The 25,428-nt window shown below is 37.0% G+C and overlaps 1 protein-coding gene across 4 annotated transcripts in view; it reads right to left on the minus strand.

Annotated features, from left to right (window-relative positions):
* LOC150102874 (ATP-binding cassette sub-family C member 5-like) overlaps positions 1–25,428 on the minus strand; it is a 1,133,802-nt gene that overhangs the window by 518,539 nt on the left and 589,835 nt on the right. For all 4 annotated transcript variants that reach the window (XM_090397917.1, XM_090397915.1, XM_090397916.1 and 1 more), the window contains one exon: positions 16,750–16,953. In XM_090397917.1, the coding sequence (XP_090254043.1) occupies positions 16,750–16,953 (204 nt within the window). The remainder of the gene's footprint in view (positions 1–16,749; positions 16,954–25,428) is intronic.

Genomic DNA, 25,428 nt, shown 5'->3' on the forward strand with positions numbered 1-25,428 from the left:
GGCAATTGAATGGCCTCAAACATGCAGAGATTGCATGTTTGTACACAAATGTAAGGAGTATTCGAAACAAGAGAACTGAGTTTGTAGCACTAATTGAATCAGTACTCCCAAAGATAATTGGAAGAAGTGGAACTTGGTTGTCTGAGAAGGCTGTGATGGAATACAAATAGAAGGATATACAAGTAAGGAGTATTCGAAACAAGAGAACTGAGTTTGTAGCACTAATTGAATCAATACTCCCAAAGATAATTGGAAGAAGTGGAACTTGGTTGTCAGAGAAGGCTGTGGTGGAATACAAATAGAAGGATATATAATTTTCTGGAAGGACAGAAATATGAAAAGAGGTGGTGGTGGTGGGGGGATGCTGTTAATGATTGCAGAGGAATTGTGTCCGCAAAGTGTGGAAGTTGATAGCACATGCACAGATTTTGAATCGACATGGTGTGAAGTTGAAATTAATTGGCTTATATCTGATAGGATGCTGTTATATGCCAGGGAATGCAGAGAATACTGACTATAAAATGTTTAGGCAAATTGGTTGGTTATGTAAAAAGAAGGTGATCCTGATGGGAAATTTTAATTACAAGAATATAGAATGGAAGGAGGAGATAGTATATGGGAATAAGGAGAGTGAGTTTGTTGAATTTCTGAGAGATAAATATCTTAAGAAGCATGTGACTAAAACAACTAGAGGCTTTAATGTTTTAGATTTGATGATAACTTCACAATATGTAGTTGATAATGCGGTGCTGACACTGCTGCCAGTTGGTGAGAGTGATCACAAGGTACTTTTTTGGGAAGTGGTGAAACAGGAAAAGATTACCACCAAAAATGGATATATGTGGAATTATAAAGTAGATGATTATAGGAAGCTCTGTAGTCACTTAGTATCAGTATGTTGAGAAGATGAGCTCAGCAGAAAAGATGTAGACAGTGCATGGAAATTCACAACACAGTATGTGACACAAACAATGTATAACTGCAAGTGAGGAGGATATGATGTCAGAAATACAAACGGAAGGATATACAAGTTTCTGAAAGTGTAGAAATGTGAAATAGGGAGGGCTGTTAATGGTTGTAGAGGAATTGTGTCCACACAGTGTAAGCAAGTAAATACAATAGGCATGAAATGGATGAACAGTGAAATCCAACAACCTGTGTTGGAAAAGAAAATGCTATGGAAGGGGTACAAGACAGTTGGTGGTGACCGGATCCATGAAGAGTATAAAGTGGTGGGTAGAAAGGTGACAAGCATGGTAATGGAAGAAAAGGTGCAGCATGACAGGAGATTGGCTGGTCAGGCCAAGGTTAAGTTGAGGGTGTTTTACTGCTATATTGCAAGCAAGAGAATAAATACTTATGGCAGCAGAATAACAGTTGCAAAGGATATAGTGGAATTATTGAATGAGTACTTTATCAGCATATATCATACTGGTATAAATGATGCAGTGCAATATATAGAAGAGAGAGAGAATCATGTAGTAGGAGAATTGGAAGTGAAAGAATCAGAGGTGTATTTATTATTCATTGGGTTAGATGTTAATAAGGCTGTGGGAATGGATGACATATTGCCACATATTCTTAAGGAATGCACACCACAGTTGGCTATGCCCTTGACCTGGTTATTGAATGAAAGTCTTGCAGTGGGTAAGGATCCTCAGGAGTGGAAAGAAGACAAAATAGTACCATTAGACAAGCATGGTTCTAGGACAGAAGTTTCCAATTATAGACCAGTATGTATAACTGTGCTAGCCGGTTGGCCAAGTGGTTAGCGTATCTGCTCTCCAGCCAAAAGGCTGCAGGCGCAAATCCCACCATGGGTATGGATGTTTGTGATTGTCTGTGAAAATACTAGTGGTGGTGTAGTTGTGGAGACAGAGTTGTAGAGTAGGTGCCCTCCCTTGATGAGTCATTGGACTCCCTGGAGGTGTCATGTAATAATAATAATAATAGTATAACTGTGACTGTGGTGAATATGTTGGACAGATTTGTTAGGAATAGAAGACAGGATTGGGTTAATGGACATAGCATTCTTTATGATGGTGAGCATGGATTTGTAAAGGATAGCTTATTTGTTAGCAATTTACATGCAATTTATGATAATGACAAGTGTGTTAGATAAGGGAGAATCATAGCAAGTGATATTCTTGGATTTTGCAAAAGTGTTTCATAGATTACCACATGATAAGCTGCAGAGGATTTGAATAGATAGTATATTAGTCAGATGGAACTATTAACGATACCAGCATGTTGCATAGGACGAAGCAGTGTTTCAGAAAAGAAGGGTAACCAGTGGTGTGCACCAGGGTTCTGTTCTTGAGCCCCTTCTGTTTAACTCAGGGATGTCCAACCTTAGGTAATCCAAGGGGAGCAATTAAAAAAATATATTTATCTGAGGACGCATCCAGAATAATAAATACAGTACATATATTAAATTACTTGGGTTTAGCAAGCACTTCAAAATTTCATAAGAAAGAAAAGTACTGTATTACTCGATAGCTGAACAGATGAACAACAGTAATTGGGTACTAATCACGGGCTCACATTCCCTATGAATGCCGGGAGCATGCATGTTGGAACAAAACAGTGTAAGAATGCTTCTTTGACACATTTAAAAAAACACGTGGGTATATAGTGATGTAAAAACACCAAATAAAATCACCAGCATCGAGATTATCGATTAGTGATAGAATTAAAATATCTAATAGGCATTCGATTCAAATTGTTATTTTACTTTTTCACTTGTGAAAATCAAAACCCACAAGTGGGCCACACAAAATCGCACTGCAGGCCGCATCCAGCCCACAGGCTGTGTTATGGACAGCCCTGGTTTAACTTATAAATGAAAGAGAAATTATATTCTTGGTTTAATCCTTTATCCAAGTGTATGCAAACAAGTTGCGAATGAAATAACTTCAAGACAGGACAACTCATATACAGATGCCAATAATTTCACATCAATTGCCTTGGTATCCCCATAATGCAAAGTACGTCTCCTTACGGGCATGTATAATGCTATGCATTATGGGAAGGGCTACTACCCAGACCAGTTTCTTGGCATCCTTCATTCATAATATAACAAAGTAGAAAAACTTGCAACATCTGCTGTTTAACTTGTTTGTAGATGATATATTATTATTACTTAAGTATAAAGAGCTAATAAGCTTCATTTCGGCAATGAAAACATTACTCAAATTAAGGGGGATATTAAATCCCACATAATTTTAAAACCGAATAAGAAACTCAAAGATTGGAATCAGAGAGTTTCTTGCCGAGTATAGTAAACTATAAAGTATCGGCGAACACTTAGCGTGAGCTAATGCAAGTGACCCTAGTACGTAGTACAATACCGGACGACTCGTTGCAAAGGTGGGGATAGTTCAGATCGCTATTCTTAGGTATTTTCCATAATGTAAAAACACATTTCCTAGGAAATGTATGCTGTTATTACATTATGGAGGGAGGTCACTACCCAGACTGGTTTCAGCCTTTTTTGAGGCTTCATCAGTGAGTAGCTAGACCTAATATCAAAGTGTATAGCGAAAAGAACTTATATACTTTGCGAACGAGTTTTCCAAACAGGTGCAACCATTAAGTTACTTAAGTATAAAGAGCTAATAAGCTTCATTTCGGCAATGAAAACATTACTCAAATTAAGGGGATATTAAATCCCACATAGTTTATAAGCGGCACTGCTGATGCTAATTCCCTCGGGAGTGATGGGTGACAGCAGACCGAAGTTTAGAGGGCATATTGCTAGTACTCTGAACTTTCCCCACCTTTGCAACAAATCGTCGGTATTGTACTACGTACTAGGGTCACTTGCATTAGCTCACGCTAAGTGTTCGCCGATACTTTATAGTTTATTATACTCAGCAGGAAACTCTCTGATTCCAATCTTTGAGTTTCTTATTCGGTTTTAAAACTATGTGGGATTTAATATCCCCTTAATTTGAGTAATATATTATTATTATTATTATTATTATTATTATGTGAAACCTCCAAAGACTCATTGAGAGAGAGGGCACCTACTCTATAACTCTCCGTCTCCACAATCAATCCACCAACTATAGCAAACTGTAATCACCATCATCATCTACTACGCACAGCCACCAGTAGTATTTTCACAGGCAATCACAAACATCTATGCCCAAGGCAGGATTCGAACCCATAGTCTTTTGCTGGAAAGCAGATAGGCTAACCGATCAGCCTACCAGGCTGGCTTATTATATAATGTATTGTTATATAACAAGTATAACTTTAACTGGTTTGTATATGATATATCATGTGAACTGATTGTTGTATGATATATCATGTGGATCTTCAGTTGTTTGCTCATGATGTAACGTTGAGGAGAATTATAAGCAGCACTGCTGATGCTAATTCCCTCGGGAGTGATGGGTGACAGCAGGCCAAATTTTAAGGGCATATTGCTAGTGTTGCGAAGGCTGCTCATTGTAATGCTGCTATGATAATAAGTACTCTAATTTGTAGGGTTAAGGAAGTGAGTGTGCCAGTGTATAAAGCACTAGTCAGTATCCCCCCCCCCAGACTATTGTTCTCAAATCTGGACACCTGATTTTCTGTGTGATATGAAACCATTAGAGAGGGTCCAGAGATGAGTGACTAAGACAGTATCAGAAGTTTGGGCTGCTGGCTGTGGAGAGAGGTTGAAAAATTGTGGATTGCAGAGTTCAATGGATAGGAGGAAAGGAAGTGATATGATAAAGATATTTAAGTTAGTGAGAAAATTTTAATTGGATTTATCCAGATGAGATCATAAAAAGAGTAGAAGGTGAGAGGAGAAAAACCAGAGGTCATCCCTGGAAGTTATGTGAGAGTGTGGTGAAGAGGAGTAGATTTTTTATGTAGAGAATTGTCAGTGTATGGAACCAGTCTGGACTCACAGATATAATAAAAACAATCTACAACAGCAAAAGAAGATGGGCAGGACATCTCCCCAGAATGAGAGACAACAGATGGACAGTCAGAGTTACAAACTGGTATCCGAGAGATACCAAAAGGAAACCTGGAAGACCAGCCTTAAGGTGGGAAGACCCAATGATTAAGAAAGTTGGAAGAAAATGGAGAAAAAAAGCCCAAGACAGGAATAGCTGGACTCTTTACGACCTGCAGTCATGGAGAAATCCTGACTGAAACCACAGGTCCATCAAGGTAATGGAACCAGTGGCATATTTAGGTATAGGCAGTATAGGCCCGGGCCTAGAGCGGCAAATTTTGAGAGGCAGTGTAAATTTCCAGGCTCTCATTTTTGTAATTATAACATGTTCCTTATATGCCGCATCTACTCACAAGTAGAGAAATATTTTTCTTTTCCCATTGTAAGTTTAGTCTGCAAGCATATTGGCATGTAATCAGATTCTGCATAACTATACAAACCAAGACACATGCATGGAAAGCTACTGTATCGTTGTCGGTAACTTGACACAAAGGCAATAGGGATTGCGGTCGGGAGAGATTATGCTAATTAATTCAGTATTATTCTTACTAACTGTAACAACTTTTCCTTCTTTATTTAGAATTCAAATTAAGATTGTTAATTGTTGCCCTTCCTTCAACTCTTTAGTTCAATATCCTGATATTGTTGTGGCAGTTAAGACGTGCTAAATCTGAAATTATGTTTAGAGTTGTCAGAGTGGAGGTAATACTGTTTTATTGTTTTGCTTTTAAAAAGTTATAAATTGTGTAAATCATTACGATACTTCCTGCATGTTTAAAATTACTATTTAAATTTTAAAACATGAAAAGAAAAGGAAGCGAAAATTAAAGTAGTATCAAAGACAAGAAAACTAGACAGTTTTTTCCCTTGGTATCTGCTAATAGTAATTGATTTGGAAGAAGAACAAGAAGAGGTTGACAAGACGGAAATTGAATCTGTTTCAAACGACGTGCCTACGACAAATCCCAACAATTTGGCAGCACAGGTGATAGTGAGTAATGATCCAGCTGAGTGGATTCTAAATGACGTAACACACAAGTATATCACAGTTAACGGGTTTCCACAAAATTTAGACAGTGATCTTTCAAAATCACAAAGAGCTTATCCTGACAAAGTAAGACAGGTTTCTAAGAAACTCATTGAGAGGAATCTGATCAAAGGCAAAAAAATAATAAGAGATTTTCTTATAAATTGAAAGCCAAAATTATATTATAATATTTATGTTAATATACAAATACACCTTTATGGCATTCGTATAGTAAAGGTATGTTTAAGTTCTTTTCACTTAAACCTTGTTATCTTCCAGGTCTACCTACTCACTGATGAGACCTCAAAAAAAGGTTCAAACCGGTCTGGGTAGTGACCTCTCTTCATAATGTAATTACAGTATTACATCCCCTAGGGGCTGTGTTTTTACATTATGAGAAAATATCAAGGATAGTGAGGGAGCTTGCTCCACCTTTGCTTCGAGTTGCCTTGGTGTTGTACTACCAAGTGGTCATTTACACTTGGATTCGCCGATAGTTTTTTGGTATATATAAAACTCGTAGATTCTTAATTCTCGTTCTTAGAGTTTTGCTTACTGTCAGTTGAACAACAAGAGATTTGCATCCCCTTAATTAAGAGATTTTCTTGTTTACTCTCCAAGTACCAGAAAGATCTTCTGTGCACTTTGTCGCCTTTTTGGTGGAGGGGGAGCTGACGATAGTCACTTTGTCAGTGGATTTAATGACTGGAAAAATGCAGAAGCACGAGTGAGTCATCACGAGAAAGCAACTAATCATGTGAACTGTCTGATAGCTCTGAAACAAAGAGCAAATCTTACAGGGAGAATTGACTTAAAAATAACTCAGCAACTGGAAGAAGAAATTAAGTACAGGAAGGAGGTGTTAAAACGAGTAGTTGCAGTTGTAAAAACATTGGCCAGTAGAGAACTTGCTTTGAGGGGAAACGATGACATTTTCGGTTCTGTGCATAATGAAAATGTAATGATATGTCTAGAGTTAATTAGTGAATTTGATCCCTTTCTTGATGAGCACATTGCCAAAAGCAGGGAAAAAAAAGGAAAAGGTTTTGTTTTCTCTCCTTTGCCACGTATGAGGAATTTATTAAAATAATGGATGAGAAAGTAATCAAATTTATTGTGGAAGAACTTATAATAGCTAAGTACTATTCCATAAGTGTTGACTCAACACCAGACTTCTCTCATGTTGATCAGCTGTCCTTCATTGTACGATATGTGAAAGAACTTGGAACTCCTATTGAACATTTCTTGTGTTTCATTCCTAACGTAAGTCACAAATCTGAAGAGTTACAAGAGGTGGTTTTGACTTCACTAAACGCACTTGGAATTGATGTAGCAAATTGCAGAAGGCAGGCATATGATTATGTTAGTAACATGTTAGACAAGTACACAGGAATTCTTGCTTGCAGTCCTGTGTACTTGTCTAACATGTTCCATTAGCAGAATTCACACCATGCGCTGGACATTATCTGTCTCTAATTGGTATTTGCGCTGCCGAATCCTGTCGGTACTCTTCTGCATTTATTGATGTCCTTCAGAAACTGTACGTATTTTTCACATTTTCAACACATCGGTGGAGTGTTCTAAGAAAGCACCTGGAAACTTCTGCAAAAGTAATCAAACGTCCTTTGCCTACTCATTGGTCATCTCATGATGATGCCTGTTGGAGTCTTCGTGAGGGATGGAAGGAAATAATTTCCACTTTGTCCAAAATTGAAAATGACACCACTCAGAAGAAAGTTATGTAATGTGAAACATGTGGGATTCTATGGCAACTTCAGTCACTGGAGGTTGGGATCATGACCTGCCTATGGGGTGATATTCTCGCAAGAATGAATGACACAAGCAAGAAATTAAAAGTGTAAACATTGATATAGGAACTGTGTGTGTGCAGATATATGGTGATATGACTTCTGCATTACTTCCACCTTAGTATCACCACCTCTGGGTCTGGCTCCCACTGACGAGACCTCAATAAAGTCAAAACTGGTCTGGGTAGTGACCCCTTTCCATAATGTATAGCATTATACATATAAGGATATGTGCTTTGCATTATGGGATACTAAGGCAAGTGATCAGATCTCATACTACCTTTACCACGAGTTGCCCCAGTCCTGAAAATACTTCAGGCGCAAACTTTGTTTACTTACACTTGGATAAAGGATTAAACCAAATATATAATTGATAGCATACGAAGTGAAAAAACTTCCATCATTAGTGTCACTGCCCTCCAAAGCCTCCACTCTGAGAGAACATAGGTCATCACTTATCATAAGCAATACTCCACCACTGCATTTTCCCTTCCTATCCTTTCGAAAAATGCTGTACCCTGCTAATTCTATTCCTGTTATTATATCATCTTCAGTCAACCACGTCTCAGAGATCCTAATAATCTTCAGACAGGCTGATGCTGGATGGATGAAATGATGTTGGATGAAAATATCCCTGCCCAACTCAGTCAAATTCATATGCTGTCTCTATTGCTCCCCTATTGCAACCAACCCCTCTGAGCTCTTCAATTTCCTCTCCTTAAAAATTGACTTTATCCAGTCCCACTTTCCCAACAGCGAAATCATTCTCCTAGGAGATTTTAATGTCCACAACACCAACTGACTTTCCTCCTCCTCAGAGATGCTGAAACATTCGCCATCACTAATGACCTTACACAACTAGTTTAGATGCCAACCAGAATACCCAACAACCCAAACCACTCTCCAAATTCCCTAGACCTCTTCTTGACCAATGACTCTTACAAATATGCAGTGAATGTAGAGAGCCCGTTAGGCAATTCTGATCACAACCTAGTGCTCATCTCCTCCCCCATGCAACAATGCCTTCACAGCCACTTCCATACAAGTAGTTTGGCATTATAACAGTGCCAAGTGGGAGAGCCTCCACAAATTCTATGCCTCATTCCCATGGTTAGACTATTGCTTCTGATCTTCCAGCCCAAACACATGCACCGAACTCATAACCAAAGTTTTCCTCACTGGCATGGAATCATACATTCTCCACAGTACTCTGACCTGCCGTTCCCTAACAAAACCCTGGTTTTCCAAATGATGAAGCAAGGCGCTACAGATGAAAAACCAAACATACCATTACTGGCTCAAATCAATAATTCCTAATTCAATTAGGAGTAGTGTCATAGCATAAGACACTACAAAGGAAGGATATGAAAAAAGATCAAAGAATTAACGAAAGCAGTATTAGACATTGTATCCAGTCAAGAGAATAAATCAGCTAAGAGTTCACAAAAAAAATGCTATGGCAAGAATATAAGAAGAAACACAATCACCAAGATCATGAGCAGTTATGAAGCAAAGACAAAAGACATAACTAGATGGGTAAAATCTGATTAGAGAAAGAAATTAGCTACACAGTCAAAGGTAATAATCTCAAACTTCTCTTTCACTATACAAGGAATAAAGAAGAATGATTCTGAAAGGATAATTTTAATGAAATCAGGAATGGAGAGAAGCACAAGAAATAGTTGAATTACTGAATGATCACTTTGCTAGGCTATATCATAGTTTAAATTAATGCAAAGAATGATATGAGACATTCCAATATAAAGGCAGATGGATGAAATGGAAGTGTTTCGGATGTTTAAAAAAATTCTCAATATGAAGATGGTCATGGAATATCAGCTGATGTGTTACAAGAAAATACAAAATAAATTGCGGTGCTGATAGCTAATCTGCATAATTTGTCTCAATACTAGCAAGAGATCTCAAGAAAGTGAAAAGAGAATAAGATAGTCCTGTTACACAGAGAAGCCACTAAGACAGAGGCAGCAAATTACAGACATAACGTATCTCAGAAATAGGGATTATAGTATTGGAAAAGCTTGTTTAGGAAAAAAATTCAGAAATGGCAGATGAGAATAGGATACCCTGTAGAATCAACAATTCTGGAAAGCAGAGGTTATGTCTTAGCAATTTATTCATGTTCTACAATAAAATGACAGTTGCGATAGATAAGGGAAATGGCTATGCCATGCTATTTATAGCCTTTGCAAAGGTCTTTATATTTATGGACTTTGATAGGAGACAGAACAGAACTATAGTTCGACCACAGTGTGAGACCCCTCGACACTACTGTGCATGGCAGAAGAAGTAGAATCCATTCCAATAATAGGATAATCAATCTGTCTTGTGGGATGAGTTTGTTTATTAAGAAGTAGAATCCATTCCAATAATAGGATAATCAATCTGTCTTGTGGGATGAGTTTGTTTATTATTAGACATTGGAATATTAGCTTTTCTTTTATGAATGAACATTCTAGTTTTTAAAATGGTAACTATTTTTCTTGTACAACAGTTGGAAAATTTTGCGTATAAAGCACGTGATTTCACATGCTGGTGATGAATACATACATCACCTTATTCCTTTCTCCCCTTCAACATGAACTGACTTTTCTTCCCACTGTGAGCTGCTATGGTCCTCTCAAATGTGGGCAGACTATATGCTGTATAAACTGGAAAAAATGAGAATGAATATGAAACATGTGATATATAAAAGGATAGTAGCAGACAAACAGTAAGTAGTATATGACAAAGCCAAATTTATTATTACTACTGTCCCCAGATCTTCATGGAGTCAAAGACTCATCAGCTCTGCAGACACCACGCTCTCAGGTAATGCATTCCAATCACCTTTGCATGAACCACCTGTTCATGCAAAAAACCCTCCTCTCTCTTTATACAGCTTTTAGGGATGACCTCTTGTTCCCTCCTCTACAAATATTCTATGAAAACCTATTCAACATTAATTTGATAAGAACTTACAAACTTATACATTTCTGTCATATCACCTGCTCCTCCTTCTCCTAATCACTTGATTCTGTAAACTGTATCTTTCGACCTTTCTTCATGCCAAACATTCCAGAAACTACTTTAATCAATTACCACTGGAGCCTTTGCAATAACCCCATTCTTTGAAAAATCAGGTGACAAAATCTGTGCACAGTAATCCGTATATGGCCTAATCAAGACCTTACACAGTGGATCCAAAATCTCCTTACTTCTCCTAGTCAGCGTCCTCCACATCGCTGCCAGAATTTGTTGTGCTAGCCTCAAAATTTTAGACTCCTATCTGCCATCAACCCCAAATCTCTTATATCTTCTGCCCCCCCCCCCTCCAATATAACTCTATTGAATGTATACCCTACATCCCATCTTTATTTTCCAAATTTTAAAACCTGACATTTTGCAACAATGAAATGGTGATCCCCCAATGTTGTGATCATTCACTAAGTCTATTCAAGTCCACTTGTCAAACACAATCTTCTCCACTCCTTATAGTTCTTACCAGGTTTGCATCATGTGCAAACAAATGAAAATTCCCATTCAAACTTAACCCAATATCATTAATATACAGATTAAAAAGCAATGGCCCTAAAACAGACCCTTTGAGGCACACCACCAGTGACTTCCCTCTTTCTGGATATTGTTCCCCCATAAACAACTTGCCGATACATGTCTGGGAGCAAATACCCAATACAGTACACTAATCTAATATCCAATCCCATACATTCTTGCTTAACTATTAATTTTTCATATGGCAATCTATCAAAAGCCTTGGTTAAATCTAAGTATACTACTGTGTGTCCAATGCACCTGATGCCTTATTGTAATAAGAAAGCAGATTACTTAAAAATTACCGTCCTGTGGCATATCAATGCTGTTCATCAAAGAAAATACCATTTTTGTCAATCCAATTATGGATCAAGATTCTCACTAAACTCTAGAACGTCTTCCAGCCTTTCCTTTTTCCATGATGAAGGTGGTGAATAGGTATAGGCTGTTGATTTTGGATAAGAAAGTTGGTAGAGATGTTTCTGTGTATGGCCAGTTGACAAACACATCAACTGCAGTGTATTGCCAAAAGCAACATTGAAATGCCCAGAGCCTAATTCATCTGCAGAAACCAATCTTAAAAAAATATATTAAAAAAAATGCAGTTTAGTTCCAACATTCTTCCCTATCAACAAAATCTCCTCCTTGTTACCATTCATGAAAGCTGAACAGAACCAGGTAAATGTGAGTGCCTTTGTTCACATTTGAACAAACAGGCCATTCAGTTGAAAAACAACTACAATACGACAACAATAAACCTGAAAAATCTGACCTAATAATAATAGTATTATTATTATTATTACGTAACACCTCCAAGGAGTCCAAGGATTCCTTATGGCAGGGCACTCTATTCTACTCTGCTGCACTCATCCCACTGCTTCCGCTATTATTTAATTCACCAACTATACACAGCAACACTACTACCATCAATTCCATCATTATCATTAAAAGTGGTTTTTTTTTTCTTTTTCTGTAAATTTCTTGTCTTCTCAGTGCAGATTTGCTCATATGTAGGATGAAAAACATGAGATTTTTCATCCAGCATTTAACTTTTTTTTATTAATCTTGTGTGATAAATTAAAACCTGTTAAAATAAATGAAACATTCTCAAACTATATTCAAAAATTGAATAAAAGAAATGCTCTAAAGTAACACTTACTTAAAATAAGTGTTATTTAAAAAAAAAATCTATTTCCTGAAAATCAGAAATGTAGTGCCTTGAAATATTACTATTATTATATGGGCACCTACATGGAGTCCGAAGACTCATTGCAGGAGAACCAATCTATCCACACAATCTATCATACCTCTCCTTGAACCTAATAACAGAGAAATCACTCACAACTGAGTCTGGCAACCCATAACATTCATTCAGAACCCTCCAAGCAAAAAATCTAGTCCTCACACTCCTACTAAGCACATCTTTATTCAACTTCCAGGAATGAGTCCTTGTTCTGGTCCCTCTAGCCAAGTGCTGAAACATTTCCCTGCATCAATCTTTAAAATCCTTTAAGTAACTTAAATATGTCTATCATATCCCCTCTTTTTCTCCTATCAACCAATTTCTGCAATCCACACACATTCAATATATCCTCATAGGAAACATTCCACAGGCCAATCACCATCTTGGTCACTTGCTTCTGAATCCTCTCCACCACTTCATCCCCAAGAAACCCAGGGGATCAGACTTGAGACAGTCCAGATATAGGTGTATCAAGGCCTGATAAAGAGGAATTACAACTCCCTTATCTCTACTTGTTAATGTGTCTTCAATAGCCAAGCAATCTTATGGGCTTCCTTAGCAACCTTAGCAATATGTCCTCTAAACTTCAACTCTATACCTACCACAACCCCTAAATCTCTAGCTTCATCTATTTCCGGGAGTACAATGCTATCAGTGCAATGCACAGCTTGTAATCTATTTATCCCAAAATGCATAACTTTGCATTTCTCAACATTAAACTGACACCCATTAACTTTTGCCCATACTGACAGCCTATTTAAATCATCCAGCAAACTCTCCACATCACCTTGATTAACTATTACTTTACCTAATTTCGAATCATCAGCAAACAACGGAACATTTCCCAAGTTATTTCCTATATCAATTATGTACAAACTAAATAGCGATGGACCCAGCACTTAACCTTGTAGCACACAACTAATCACCTGTTTTTGCCTCAATTCTGCCCCACCATATATCACTTTATGATATCTGTCCAGCAGCCATCCTCTTATCCACTTAACGAGTATAACATCCATCCCCATTTGTTCTAATTTGCATAACAGAGTTCAATGTGGTATTCTGTGAAATGCCTTTGTAAAATCCAGCAAAATCATCATATAGCCATTTCCTTTATCCAACTCAGCTATTACTCTATTATAAAAGGTTTGTAAATTACTAAGGCATGACCAACCCTTCACAAAGTCATGTTGACCCTCATACAGTATCATATTTTTATCTACCCATTCTTGAATTCTCTTTTTTATCACTTTTTTCTAGTACTTTTACCACCATGCCTGAGATACTGATTGGTCTATAATTTGATACTGTAGTCTTAGAACCTCCCTTATGCAGTGGAATAAGTTTGCCCTCTTTCCACTCCCTTGGAATTCTATCAGAGCAGAGACTTAAATTAATCAGCTTAGTCAAAGGCATTGCCAGTTCCCTTGCACATTCCCACAAAACCCTAGCTGATATTCCATCTATTCCCACAGATGTATTTACATTGAGATTCTGCAATAGCCTAAGAACCTCCAATTCATATACCTCTGTTTCAAAATTAGTGTGTCATGTAGATTAAAGCAGTAACCTCACTAGAAAGATATATGCTTGCAAAGTGGTCACTCAGTAACTCAACTATTTTATCTGCTTCTGTCTTCTAGTGACCATCCTCACTCATTAAAGTTAAACTTCCATAGGCATTCTTCTCTTACTTGCCACATAATGAAAAAATTCTCTTTGGCCTGCTTGGCTGGATTCTTCTCATAATCTGATTTTGCCTTCCTTGCCAGAGCCTTGCACTGTTCATGAGTTTGCTGGTCACTTTTCTGGTTATATAACCTCCACAGCATTTTCTTCTTCTGCAGCTTGTGCTTAATGATATTACTTATCCATCTAACTCTTAGTCAATTAACCCTCCTTACATTAGGTATACAATTTAATACTGCTTCCTCTAGATGATCCTTCACTATATACCATGCACTATTAACATTCTTATCCTGTAGTGTTTAATGCCATCATACAGATTTAAGCTTTATCCTAAGAATGTCTTAATCACCTGCCTTGTAGTTCCACAAATACCACTTCTTGATAGAATATTCCTCATGTTTTACAATCTCCTAAGTCACAACGGCATGGTTACTTTCACCAATTGGAGGCCATGTTGTCACCTTGGTTATGGATAGCTCTTCTGATCATATGACCAAGTCCAATACTCTCCCATCCCTAGTTCCCTCAATCACATGCTGCCTTAATTATCTCTTATCAAGTATATAAATTCTATTTCCTTCCTGCCACATGATCTTTCTTTCTTCTAGTCTCTATCTCCATAGTTGAAGTCGCCCAGAATAATCACATGACCTGCATTCATTGTTCTAATTTGGCATGACTTCTAGATCATCTGTGGAACTCCCTGGCCTATAGCAACAACCAACTGCCTATTTTGTCTTATTAGCCTTAATCTCACACCAGATTGCTTGAAATGAACAACCACCCTCCTGCCTATCTCATATTCTTTTTGGCTGCAATTCATCTGCTATCATCAGCAGTACTCCCCCTCCCCCCAGTCTATCTTCTCTATCTCCCTGAAAATACTAAACCCTTCACATTCAATCCCTGTAACTACATCATCTGCTGTTAGCCAAGTCTCACTAATGCCTATAACTTTTGGTGAGATTGCACTCACCAATGCCAAAAACTCCTCCCACTTGTTCCTGATGCTTCTGGCATCAGTATATATAGAAACTGCAGTATCCCTTTAGTCCTCCAGCCATCTTTACTTTCTGAACTGACTCCCCTATTCAATATATGCAGTAAATTTCTAATCTTTCTCATAAGCAGATAAGATGTTAACCAACCTATAGTATAATTAAAAATAAATACAGGTAACCCTCATATAGCGCGGATGTTAGGTTCCATAGAAATGGCGCGTTATATAAATTGCATTATGCGAGACTCAGATCACATTGAAAAACTAGGGTTATGTGTTCTGAAATTGTTGTTTATATAATTTAAAAAAAAAAACTATGACATATCCAATAAAAATATATTTTTATTTAATTCAGGAAATGCATGTACGTTATGAAAATATATAAATTATGAAACAAATGCATAGTATAAAATTATAAAAATTACAAATTGTACATAAACTTCATTGCACATAATGCATACAATATTTTAGGCAAAATAAAATAAAGTGCACATTTTAATCTTTCATAGCACGAGGATTTGAGGATCGGTTAATAAACACTGGTTTTGTCATGTAATCACCCGATGCATTACTACAAAACAGTAGAGTAATTCTACCTTTAGAAACTTTGAATCCAGGAGCTGATCTTTCATTTTTTGAAATATAGGTGCGTTTTTGCATTTTTTTCCCGTATAACCCGGATTCATCCGCATTGAACACCTGGTCTGCATCATAAATGTTTATAAACCGTGAGAGCTTTTTGTTTAATAAGATTTTCATCCAAAGGAATTTTCTTTCAAGAGCAATCTTCTATCCATAACATTAGAGATTTCTCCATTTTTCCCATTAGAATATCGCGTACACGAGCAACGTGCTTTGCACTTACCATTGACCCAGCAGCAATAAACACTTTCTCGGATTTTGTGTTCATTTTTTTTGTTAGAATTGTTGATTCGTTTAAATTCAAAGTCCTTGCAACAGCTCTTGGTTTTTCTCCATTTTTCAACTGATCCAAGATTTTAATTTTTTCTTAGAGAGAAATAAATTTTCTTTTCAATGTTGGTTTTTCGTTTTTGTTGCAGTTTGTGGCCGTTACTATAAAAATATTTTTTTAAAATAAAAAAAGCATTATATATTAATTATATACGTAACTCACCGGAAAATAAAGTGCTCAGCTTGAGATTAACACACTTATGATTTTAATGCGCTTTCTGGCAGAAAACGAAGACAATTTTCAACAATAAACACTTTATACAGTAAACAATTGACGTACATGCATACTAAAGGGTATTTCTCCTAATATAAATTCGCTACTTATAACTATATGCGCAATACGGGCAGATGCAAATTTAACGAAATAAAATCAGATTTTCAAGTTGCATGGTGAAAAACATGAAAAAATAAAGCGTTACTACAATTTGTAGACTGCGTTGTATAAGTATCACGTTATACGAGGGTTACTTGTAATAGGATAATCAGTTTTTATAATTTTACCTGAAATTGATGAGAAACTAAGAGAATAGTTTTTTCTTTCAGAAATCCTTTAATACAGTGCTGAAATATATGCCTGCCTACATGGTTATCAACAGCAGAGAGTGGATCATCAAGCAGATATACATCTTTATTTGCATACACAGCCCTTGCCAAACTTAGCCGCTGTTTCTGTCCTCCACTCAAATTTGCTCCGAATTGTCCAACCTAAAATTATTAGAAATATTCTATTTGTAATTCAATTATAATTATTATTACAATTATTCTCAAGTCATCATGGAATGAAAAGATTCATTCTACAAGATTTACTTCAACCATCACAATACCAGTCATACTTGATATAAATGGTACAGGACAATCATATTTATTATGTGATTGTCCTGAAATCACACTTATTATGTGAAACATCTCCTTCATGATGAAAGTGACTCAGTAAAAACCCTTATTTTTTTTTCATTAAAAATACTCCAACTAGCTATTCACATCTTTATACAACTCCTAGGAATGACCATTTGTTCTCTCACTACCACCCTGCCACTTGGTGAAAATTCTACTATGAATCTATCTAGTACTAATTTTAGTAGTACTATTCTTACTGTTTGTTTTACAGGAGGGACTCAGACAGTGGCAGCTCATGGCTTGAAATTGTGGGGTTGCTGCAACTTTCAAAATATGCATACACACTGAAAGTACAGTGTTTAAGTGTTTGGATAAAATATCAAAATTAAGGTAAAAATTTAAAAATAAATTAAACATGAAAAAATATTATTTATTATCGATAAAATTATCCTTAATTGTAATGTCCAAATATTTAAAGAGATGGAGTAAACACGATAAGGGCTACAAACACTCTACTACTGGCGCAAACTGATATAAACAACAGTGGAACTGCCCAAAGGACAGTACCGCATCACGCTAATAGCTTGCATCTCACTATGACGTGCATATGCTTGCACACGTAGCAATATGACACTGTGGTAAATACAGTGCTGCTGGCATCCTTCGCCCTCCTAAGTGCTACAAGATGGATTTTTATTATTTTTTATACAAAATAAGAGAATTTTGTATAAAATTCTCTTTTTTTGTATTTTGTTTTTTGATATTATTTTGTATAAGATATTGTATAGGATTGTTGATGATAAAATTAAATATTACAAGCAAATATAAATAAATTAATAAATATATTTATATATCGAAAAAAATTGGGAGTGCTGCAGTTCCGCAGTGCCTACGCACGAGCCACCCCTGGACTCAGATCAGGTGCTTCAGTTTGGATATGAAGAGTAAACAAGGAGGAGTTAGTGATGGTAGTATAAATTAATGATTTAGATAAGGAGAAGAAACATGTCATGATGGATATCAGCAGGTATTTGAGAGAGAAAACAATATAATATAATAGAATAGAAATTATAATATCTTCATGTCATCCCCTAGAAGGAGGTTGGCAACCATGTCATGCAACTTTTTTCTTTCTTTTGCTCTGCTCTATAACATTTATGGTAATTTAAGCCAGTCCAGTCCTTAATGTCTTCAAACCACATTCTCCTGGCCCTACCTCTCCCTCTTTGTCATCCAGTTCCCCTTCTAATATTAAATTCTGAATGCCTTCTTGTCTAGTTGGATGTCCAAAATATTTAGGTTTTCGTTCTTTAATGATTTTTATTAATGTTCTTTTCATTTTTGCTATCTTATCTCTGCTTCTTTATTTAGAGTCCAAGTTTCACTGTTGTAGAGAAGGCTTGACCAGATATAGCATTTTATTAATCTTTTTCTTGTGTCTATGTCAATATCTCTGGATGTTTGAACAGTTTTCATATCAATAAAGGCTTTTCTTGCTATCTCTATTCTTCTTTTTATTCTTTAATGGAATTTCCTCTGTTTGTAAACATTTGTCCCAGATGTATAAAAGATGGAATCTGTTCAATTTTCATTATCTTTTGGTAACAGTTATATTTAGTTTCTTATTTATTGGTTCTTTCGATATAATCATGCACTTTGTTTTCTTCAGGTTAATAATTAATCCCATGTTTAAGCTTCTGTTGTAAATTTCTGACTAAGTTTTGAAGATCATCTTCAGATTCAGTTATAAGGACCATGTCATCTCATACCTGAAGTTGTTGAAGTTCCTACCCCCTACTTTTACACCCTTCAATTCAGCAATATCTTTAAAAACTTTCTCAATATATATATACAGTAAGGGTGATAAGACACACCCTTATCTTGCTCCTTTTTTGATTTCAAAGAAGTCAGAATATGCATTTTTGTTTCTTATTCAGGCCATTTGATTCCAGTATATATTTTCTAATTATACATAGAATATTTTCCTTTTAACTCATTATTCTGTAGGATATGTATTAATTTTTTGTGACCTACTGAATCAAATGCTTTGGTGTAATCAATAAAATAAAGATATAGACACTCAGTCAGGTTTTCAAAAAGACAAAGGTACAAGAGAAGGAATTTTCAATTTGAAAACATTATGTGAAAGAAGATTGGTTAACCAGAAAAGCATCTATCTTTATTTTATTGATTACACCAAAGCATTTGATTCTATTTCTATTGACAAAGTTCCTTTTATTTTTTCTAGGATTATTCTCAATAGTAATTTTGTAACATGGCTTGTTAAACCTATTAATCAATTATTACATTTACAGCTATTTTACCTGCTTCTGTTTAGGAGTGCCCCTGTTTAAATGTCATTGGCTTTTTACTAACGGATTCTTAGGGTATTGTAGATGTATATTTACCAATAAATATATGTAGCATAAAGGAAGAGAAATTTGCACAAACCTTTTTCTGGGTGCTGTGGCTATTCTTCTTTCAGCGATGTCCAAACTACTGTGTGTGTGTGTGTGGGGGGGGGAATTAGGCAATGTGGGAGAATTAAAATAGAAATGGAAAAAAACCCTGGTTTTTTTTAATAATATATATATACATATATATTATAAGGGATGGGCGGAGCATTTTTTTATATTTATATAGGGTGGGAAAGGGTGAAAGGGGTTTAAAACAGCAACTAATTTTTAGAGGGGGGAAGGGGGTTGACGAGGTTCGGTCCGTTTCGACTATTCTTGGTTGTCGTCTGGCCCTTGGTTCAGATGACGACCAATTTTATCAATCTTTCACCGAGTCCAAATTTTCCAAACAAATGGATTTTCTTCCCTTAATCCAACCTTTGCATTCAAGTCATCCATCACTATGAGTATCTCATGTCAGATATGAGGAAAGGTTGGGAAACTGCAATTTACAGAGTCCAGTGGATAGGAGAAAGAGGGATGGATATGATAGATACCTATAAGTTAGTAAGGGGTAGTTATAGGATCAATGTTGGAGAGGTTTTACAGCAAACTGTGAGAGATCAGGGGAGAACCAAAGGATATTCCTGGAAGCTGTATAAGAAGATTGCGAGTAGGGGAAAGAGGAAGCAAATTTTTTGCATGAAGAGTTGTGAATGATTGGAATGCCTTGCCTGAGAGTGTGGTGTCTGCAGAGAATTTGAGTGTGTTTAAGGTACAATATGATGAGTTGTGTGTGTATGACAAAAGGAACTTCCTAGATGAGTCTGTGACTCCATGGGGTGTCTTAGGATAACAATAATAATAATATTCTATAGATTTTTGTACGTTATTATAAAAATCTTCTATTTCTTCATCATTGTGAGTCATCATAGGGGTGTCAACCTGGATAATTATGATGTTAAAAAGCTTTGTGGCAAATTTAATAAGTATCATTCTTTCATTTATGGGCCATAGCCCCATGACAGACTTAAAGATGCCTTTCTTAATCATGAAACCCACTCCATATTCATACTTCTCTCCACCAGAATATACAAATGTAAAGCCATCTTTTTCTAGTTTTCTTGTGTTAAGCCATCTTGTTTCACTAATTTCCATCACATCAACTTTACATCTTTTCATTTTCTATAAAGATGTCAAAATTCCGTAGTTTATATAATGTTCTCACGTTCCAAGTTCCAATTTTCAAGACTCTGTTTCTTGTTTTCAAAAAGAAATATCAGATACTGACCTTCCTTTCAGATTTAAGTTGACATCGTCATGGAGTGCATTTGGAGCGCTTGTTTTACTCATAGTTTCAGTGTCTTCTTTCCTGTAACAATTTACAGCGTGGGATGTTGCAGAGGTTCCAACTTCCAAAGTATAGCTTGTAAGATATTTCCGTTTCTCCATGGTCGACTGTAGGATAGGAACGTGGTGAGGTCCCGATCTCTTCCTATTGTGCAATAGCCAACTAACTTGGCTCAAACTGCCAGCCTTTGATCTGTATTCAGATTCTTCCACCTGCCAGTTTTTTCACATTGCCGTTGATATATGAATTCTTCTGCCAAGGATGAAACAAATGTCATTACAGTCCTAACATCTTCACCAGGAAAATTGCTTATGTGTTCCAAAATTGACTTTCATATGCTCAAACATTTCCTTGAATAATGTTTGTATGCAGCATCTGCAGATGCAATCAAGCAGGATTTGACAAATACATTTGGACACTCTCCTGCAGCAAGTAAATTAGTTAGTGAGTAGCTGCAGACTGGACAAGATGAACTTTTATTGAAATAACCATGGTACAACACCATTAAACATTGTGGAACTCCTACTGACTGAAATGCAATGCCATAAATCAATTTTTAGTTATTTAGATTCTTAGAAGAGAAAACTGGTTTCAACTGCTTGCTAATCATGTAATTCACTGAGACATGTTTGGTCCTGATTATGGTGAGCAGCACCTACACCATTAACTGTTACATTGGCCCCGATACACCTGAATAAACTAGATCAATTCAATTCTTGCCTTATTACAGCTGCTTTTGCATAAGCTCCACTAGTTATGCAATTGGAAGATCATTGTCTACATTATGTGCACCATTAGTGCTGCTGTTTAGTTAATTTCTATATGCAGTGCTTTTATATAGCAATAGTGGGCTGCAGCTGAAGTACTCATCCAGTATCTTGGGTCAAAATGAAGTAATCAGTTTCAAGGAATATAGAATATTAATATTTTGGAATTACCTGTTTGTATCTTAGACTGTTAGCGATTTTCTTTAGCACAGCACCAACTATGGAATCTGGAAATTGCTTAACCAGCAGTGGACATTCAACCCAAATAAAATTAACTGCTTTTTCTTTACTTGACTAGCAGACATCATCAGGGTAGTGAATTTACATGTTCTTATCCATGTTTCCAATGAAGGTCCAAAATTTAATTCTTGAAAGCAGAACCAATGGAAAGGTTAACATCTTCGGGTGCAAAAATTAAGGATGTAAGTGAGAGTATTAGAGCACAAAAGCAGAGGGTGAAAGAAATGATAGTCGTGGCGGGAATGAATGATTTGAAAGGAGATAAATTTGATATGAGAGAGGACTTGAAAGAATTATTAGAGGTAGCGAAAGAAAAGAGTGACAGAGTTAGGATAGTGAGCCTGCTGCTGCAGTATGACAGAAAAGAGTTTAGAAAGAGAGCCATAATCGCAAATGCGCAGGTTATGTAGACGGTGTGGTATACAGTTTGTGGTCGTGTGGAGTGAGTTTGATGGGCAAAAGGATTTGTACAAGATGGATGGCTTGCATTTGAATGTATTTGGTGTGCGAAGACTGGAAAAAGTGTTGCTGAATGAAGTGAAAGTGGATGTGCAAAATCAGAGAAACTAGAACTATTAAGGAGGGGGGGGGAGTGAATATGCAGACATCAGTGAGGCAATTGAGTGTGAGAATGCATATAATGTGCCGGAGCCAGTACAATGGACAAGAAATCAGAATGGGATAGTTAGTATAACACATCGAGATAGGAGTGGGACAATTGGACCTCTGCATTTCATGTATACTAATGCCAGGAGTAATAGGAACAAGAAGGAAGAATTTTTGGCCTTGGTCGGTTCTTCCTGGCCACAGGTTATTGGCATTAGAGAAACATGGCTAACAGAAGATGATATAGTTAGTGGGGTAGAATGTGTAGGGTATAGTGTGATCAGGAGGGACAGAGAGAATAAAATGGGGAGAGGAGTGTTATTGATGATAGCTGATGAACTGCAGCCAAGGAGAATAGAAGTTGTATAGCCAGATAGTGAAAAGAGCTCATTTGAGGCTATTCAGTGAGAGATTGAGACTAGCAGAACAAAATATACAGTTGGGTGCTGCTATAGACCAGGTGATGAAATAGATGGTGGAGATAGTATGCATAAGCAAATTGATGAAATGGGTGGAAGGAGGGTAATTATTACGGGGGATTTTCAACTATGGTAACATTGATTGGAAGAAGGAGAGGACACATGTGAGGAAGGAACTGGATTTTATTCAGTTATTAAGGGATAACTATCTAAGACAGCATGTAATGGAAAATACTAGCGGTTTGAGAGTGCTTGACCCTAGTAATAGCATCTGAGAATTTGACTGTAATGAATATGACCATGTTGCCACCTATTGGTGAGAGTGAGCATAAGGTCTTGACCTGAGAGGTGGCTAATTGTGTGAAATTTTCGATTAAGACAGGGTACATGTGAAAATACCATTCTGGCAAGTATGACAAGCTTAGGAGATTGCTTGGTTCAGTGACATGGCATGTAAAACTGCAAGGGCTGGATGTGGACAGTGCATGGGAAGTGATCAAGGAGCATTTGCAGGAGGTTATGGCTGACTGTATACCTAGAGTCCGAATAGTAAATCAAGTAGGGGTTAAATGGATGAATAACACTATTAAGCTTGAGTCGCAAAAAAAGAAACAACTGTGGAGGGAATTTAAGGAGGAAGGTGACCTGCAGGCACACGAACGGTATAAAGCGTAGGCTAGAAGGGTAACGAATGTGGTCAGAAAAGCAAAAGCAGATTATGAAAGGAAATTAGCCATGCAAGCTAAAGAGAATCCCAAACAGTTCTTTCAATATGCTGCAAGTAAAAGAAAAACTGCACATGGCAGAATGATTTTAAGGAATGCCGATGGTAGGAAGGTCACTGAATCAGTCAATATAGTGGAATTACTGAGTGAGCACTTTGCAAGAGTATATCATCCAGGTGGTGACATTGAAGGAATGAAGGAACCAGATTATATGGGAATCATGGTGAATGAAGTGGATGTGAATAGTCTATTACAGAACCTTAAAGTGAATACATCTGTGGGATTGGATGGTATACCAGCACGGGTCTTACGTGAAGCGGCTAAAGAATTATCAGTGCCCGTGACCATATTGTTTAATCTGAGTCTCGGGTCTGGTTTAGTCCCAAAGGGGTGGAAAGATTTAAAAATAGTTCCACTGCATAAAGGAGGATCCAAGATTACTGTTGCAAATTACCGACCGATCAGCATATCAGTTGTTGTCAAGGTCTTGGAGAAAGTAGTCAAGGGAAAAATACAGGAACGGATTGATGAAAATGAGATACTGTATGGGGGACAGCATGGTTTTGTGAAGGGTTGATCATGCCTCAGTAACTTGCTCAGGTGACGGCTGAACTAGATAAGGGTAATGGATTTTGATACTGGTGGACCTGGCCAAGGCCTTTGACAGGATACCACATGGAATTCTAATCCGTAAACTGCAATATATGGGAATGGATATGGGGTTGGTGAGATGGATAGGAGGGTGGTTGATGGAGAGATATCAGAGAGTAGTTTACTCAGGAGTAGAGTCCAAAAGACGGCCTATGACTAGTGGTGTGCCCCAGGGTTCTGTTCTTGGACCACTGCTGTTTAATTTGTTCATTAACGATATAGGGAAGGATCTGAGAGGAAAGGTTCATTTGTTCACTGATGATGGAAAGTTGGGTAGGGCAATAGTGAATGCAGAAGATGTCAAAATTTTGCAGGATGATTTGGATAGATTAGAGGTCTGGGCTAAGGAGAATGGATGTCAATTTAATGTTTCAAAATGTAAGGTTATGCATTTTGGGGTGAAAATATGTATATCACATTAGTGGAACTGTACTCCAGGAGATTGATGAGGCCAGGGACTTGGGAATGTTGGTGGATAGGGAGTTGAAGTTTAGGGGACACATCGCAAAAGTGGCTAAATCAGCTCATCAAATCACTTGTTTGCTGAAAAATACTTTAACAAGCAGAGGCAAACAAGTTATTGTTCCTCTGTATTGAGCCTTGATAAGATCCCATCTCAACTACTGTGCCAAGATTTGGTCACCTAGGTTTCTTCTTGATTTGAGAGGATCCAGAGGCGAGTGACCAAGATGATAGCAGGTATATGGAATGAACCTTATGAGAACAGGTTGAATATTTGTGAGTTGCAAAAATTGGTTGATAGGTGGAAAAGGGGAGATATGATTGAGACATTCAAATTGCTGAAGGGTTTCCATAGGATTAATTCAGAGGATATTTTTGAGAACAGGACTGGTGGTGGGAGGACTAGGGGACATCCATGGAAGCTGGGCAAGAGTGTGGTTAGTAAGGGTGTTAGAGCTAGGTTTTTTACTTTTAGAGTGGTGAATGAGTGGAATAAGCTGCAGAGTCTGTTGTGGGTGCTATGACAGTGAATGAGTTCAAGACAAAGTATGATAGATACTGTGTGAATGTCGAATAATTGTGATGGACATGATGTTCAGGGCCTTCCTCGATGAGTCTAAGGACTCCTTGGAGTCGCCCATAATACTACTACTAATAATAACAATAATAATAAGAATAATTTTCAGGCGAGATGGGATATAAAATTGCAGAAAGCAGACTTCAAGG

Source organism: Typopeltis vanoorti, chromosome 9, assembly GCF_054136105.1.
Source record: "Typopeltis vanoorti isolate ZY-2024b chromosome 9, IOZ_Tvanoo_1.0, whole genome shotgun sequence".
Lineage (NCBI taxonomy): Eukaryota > Metazoa > Arthropoda > Arachnida > Uropygi > Thelyphonidae > Typopeltis > Typopeltis vanoorti.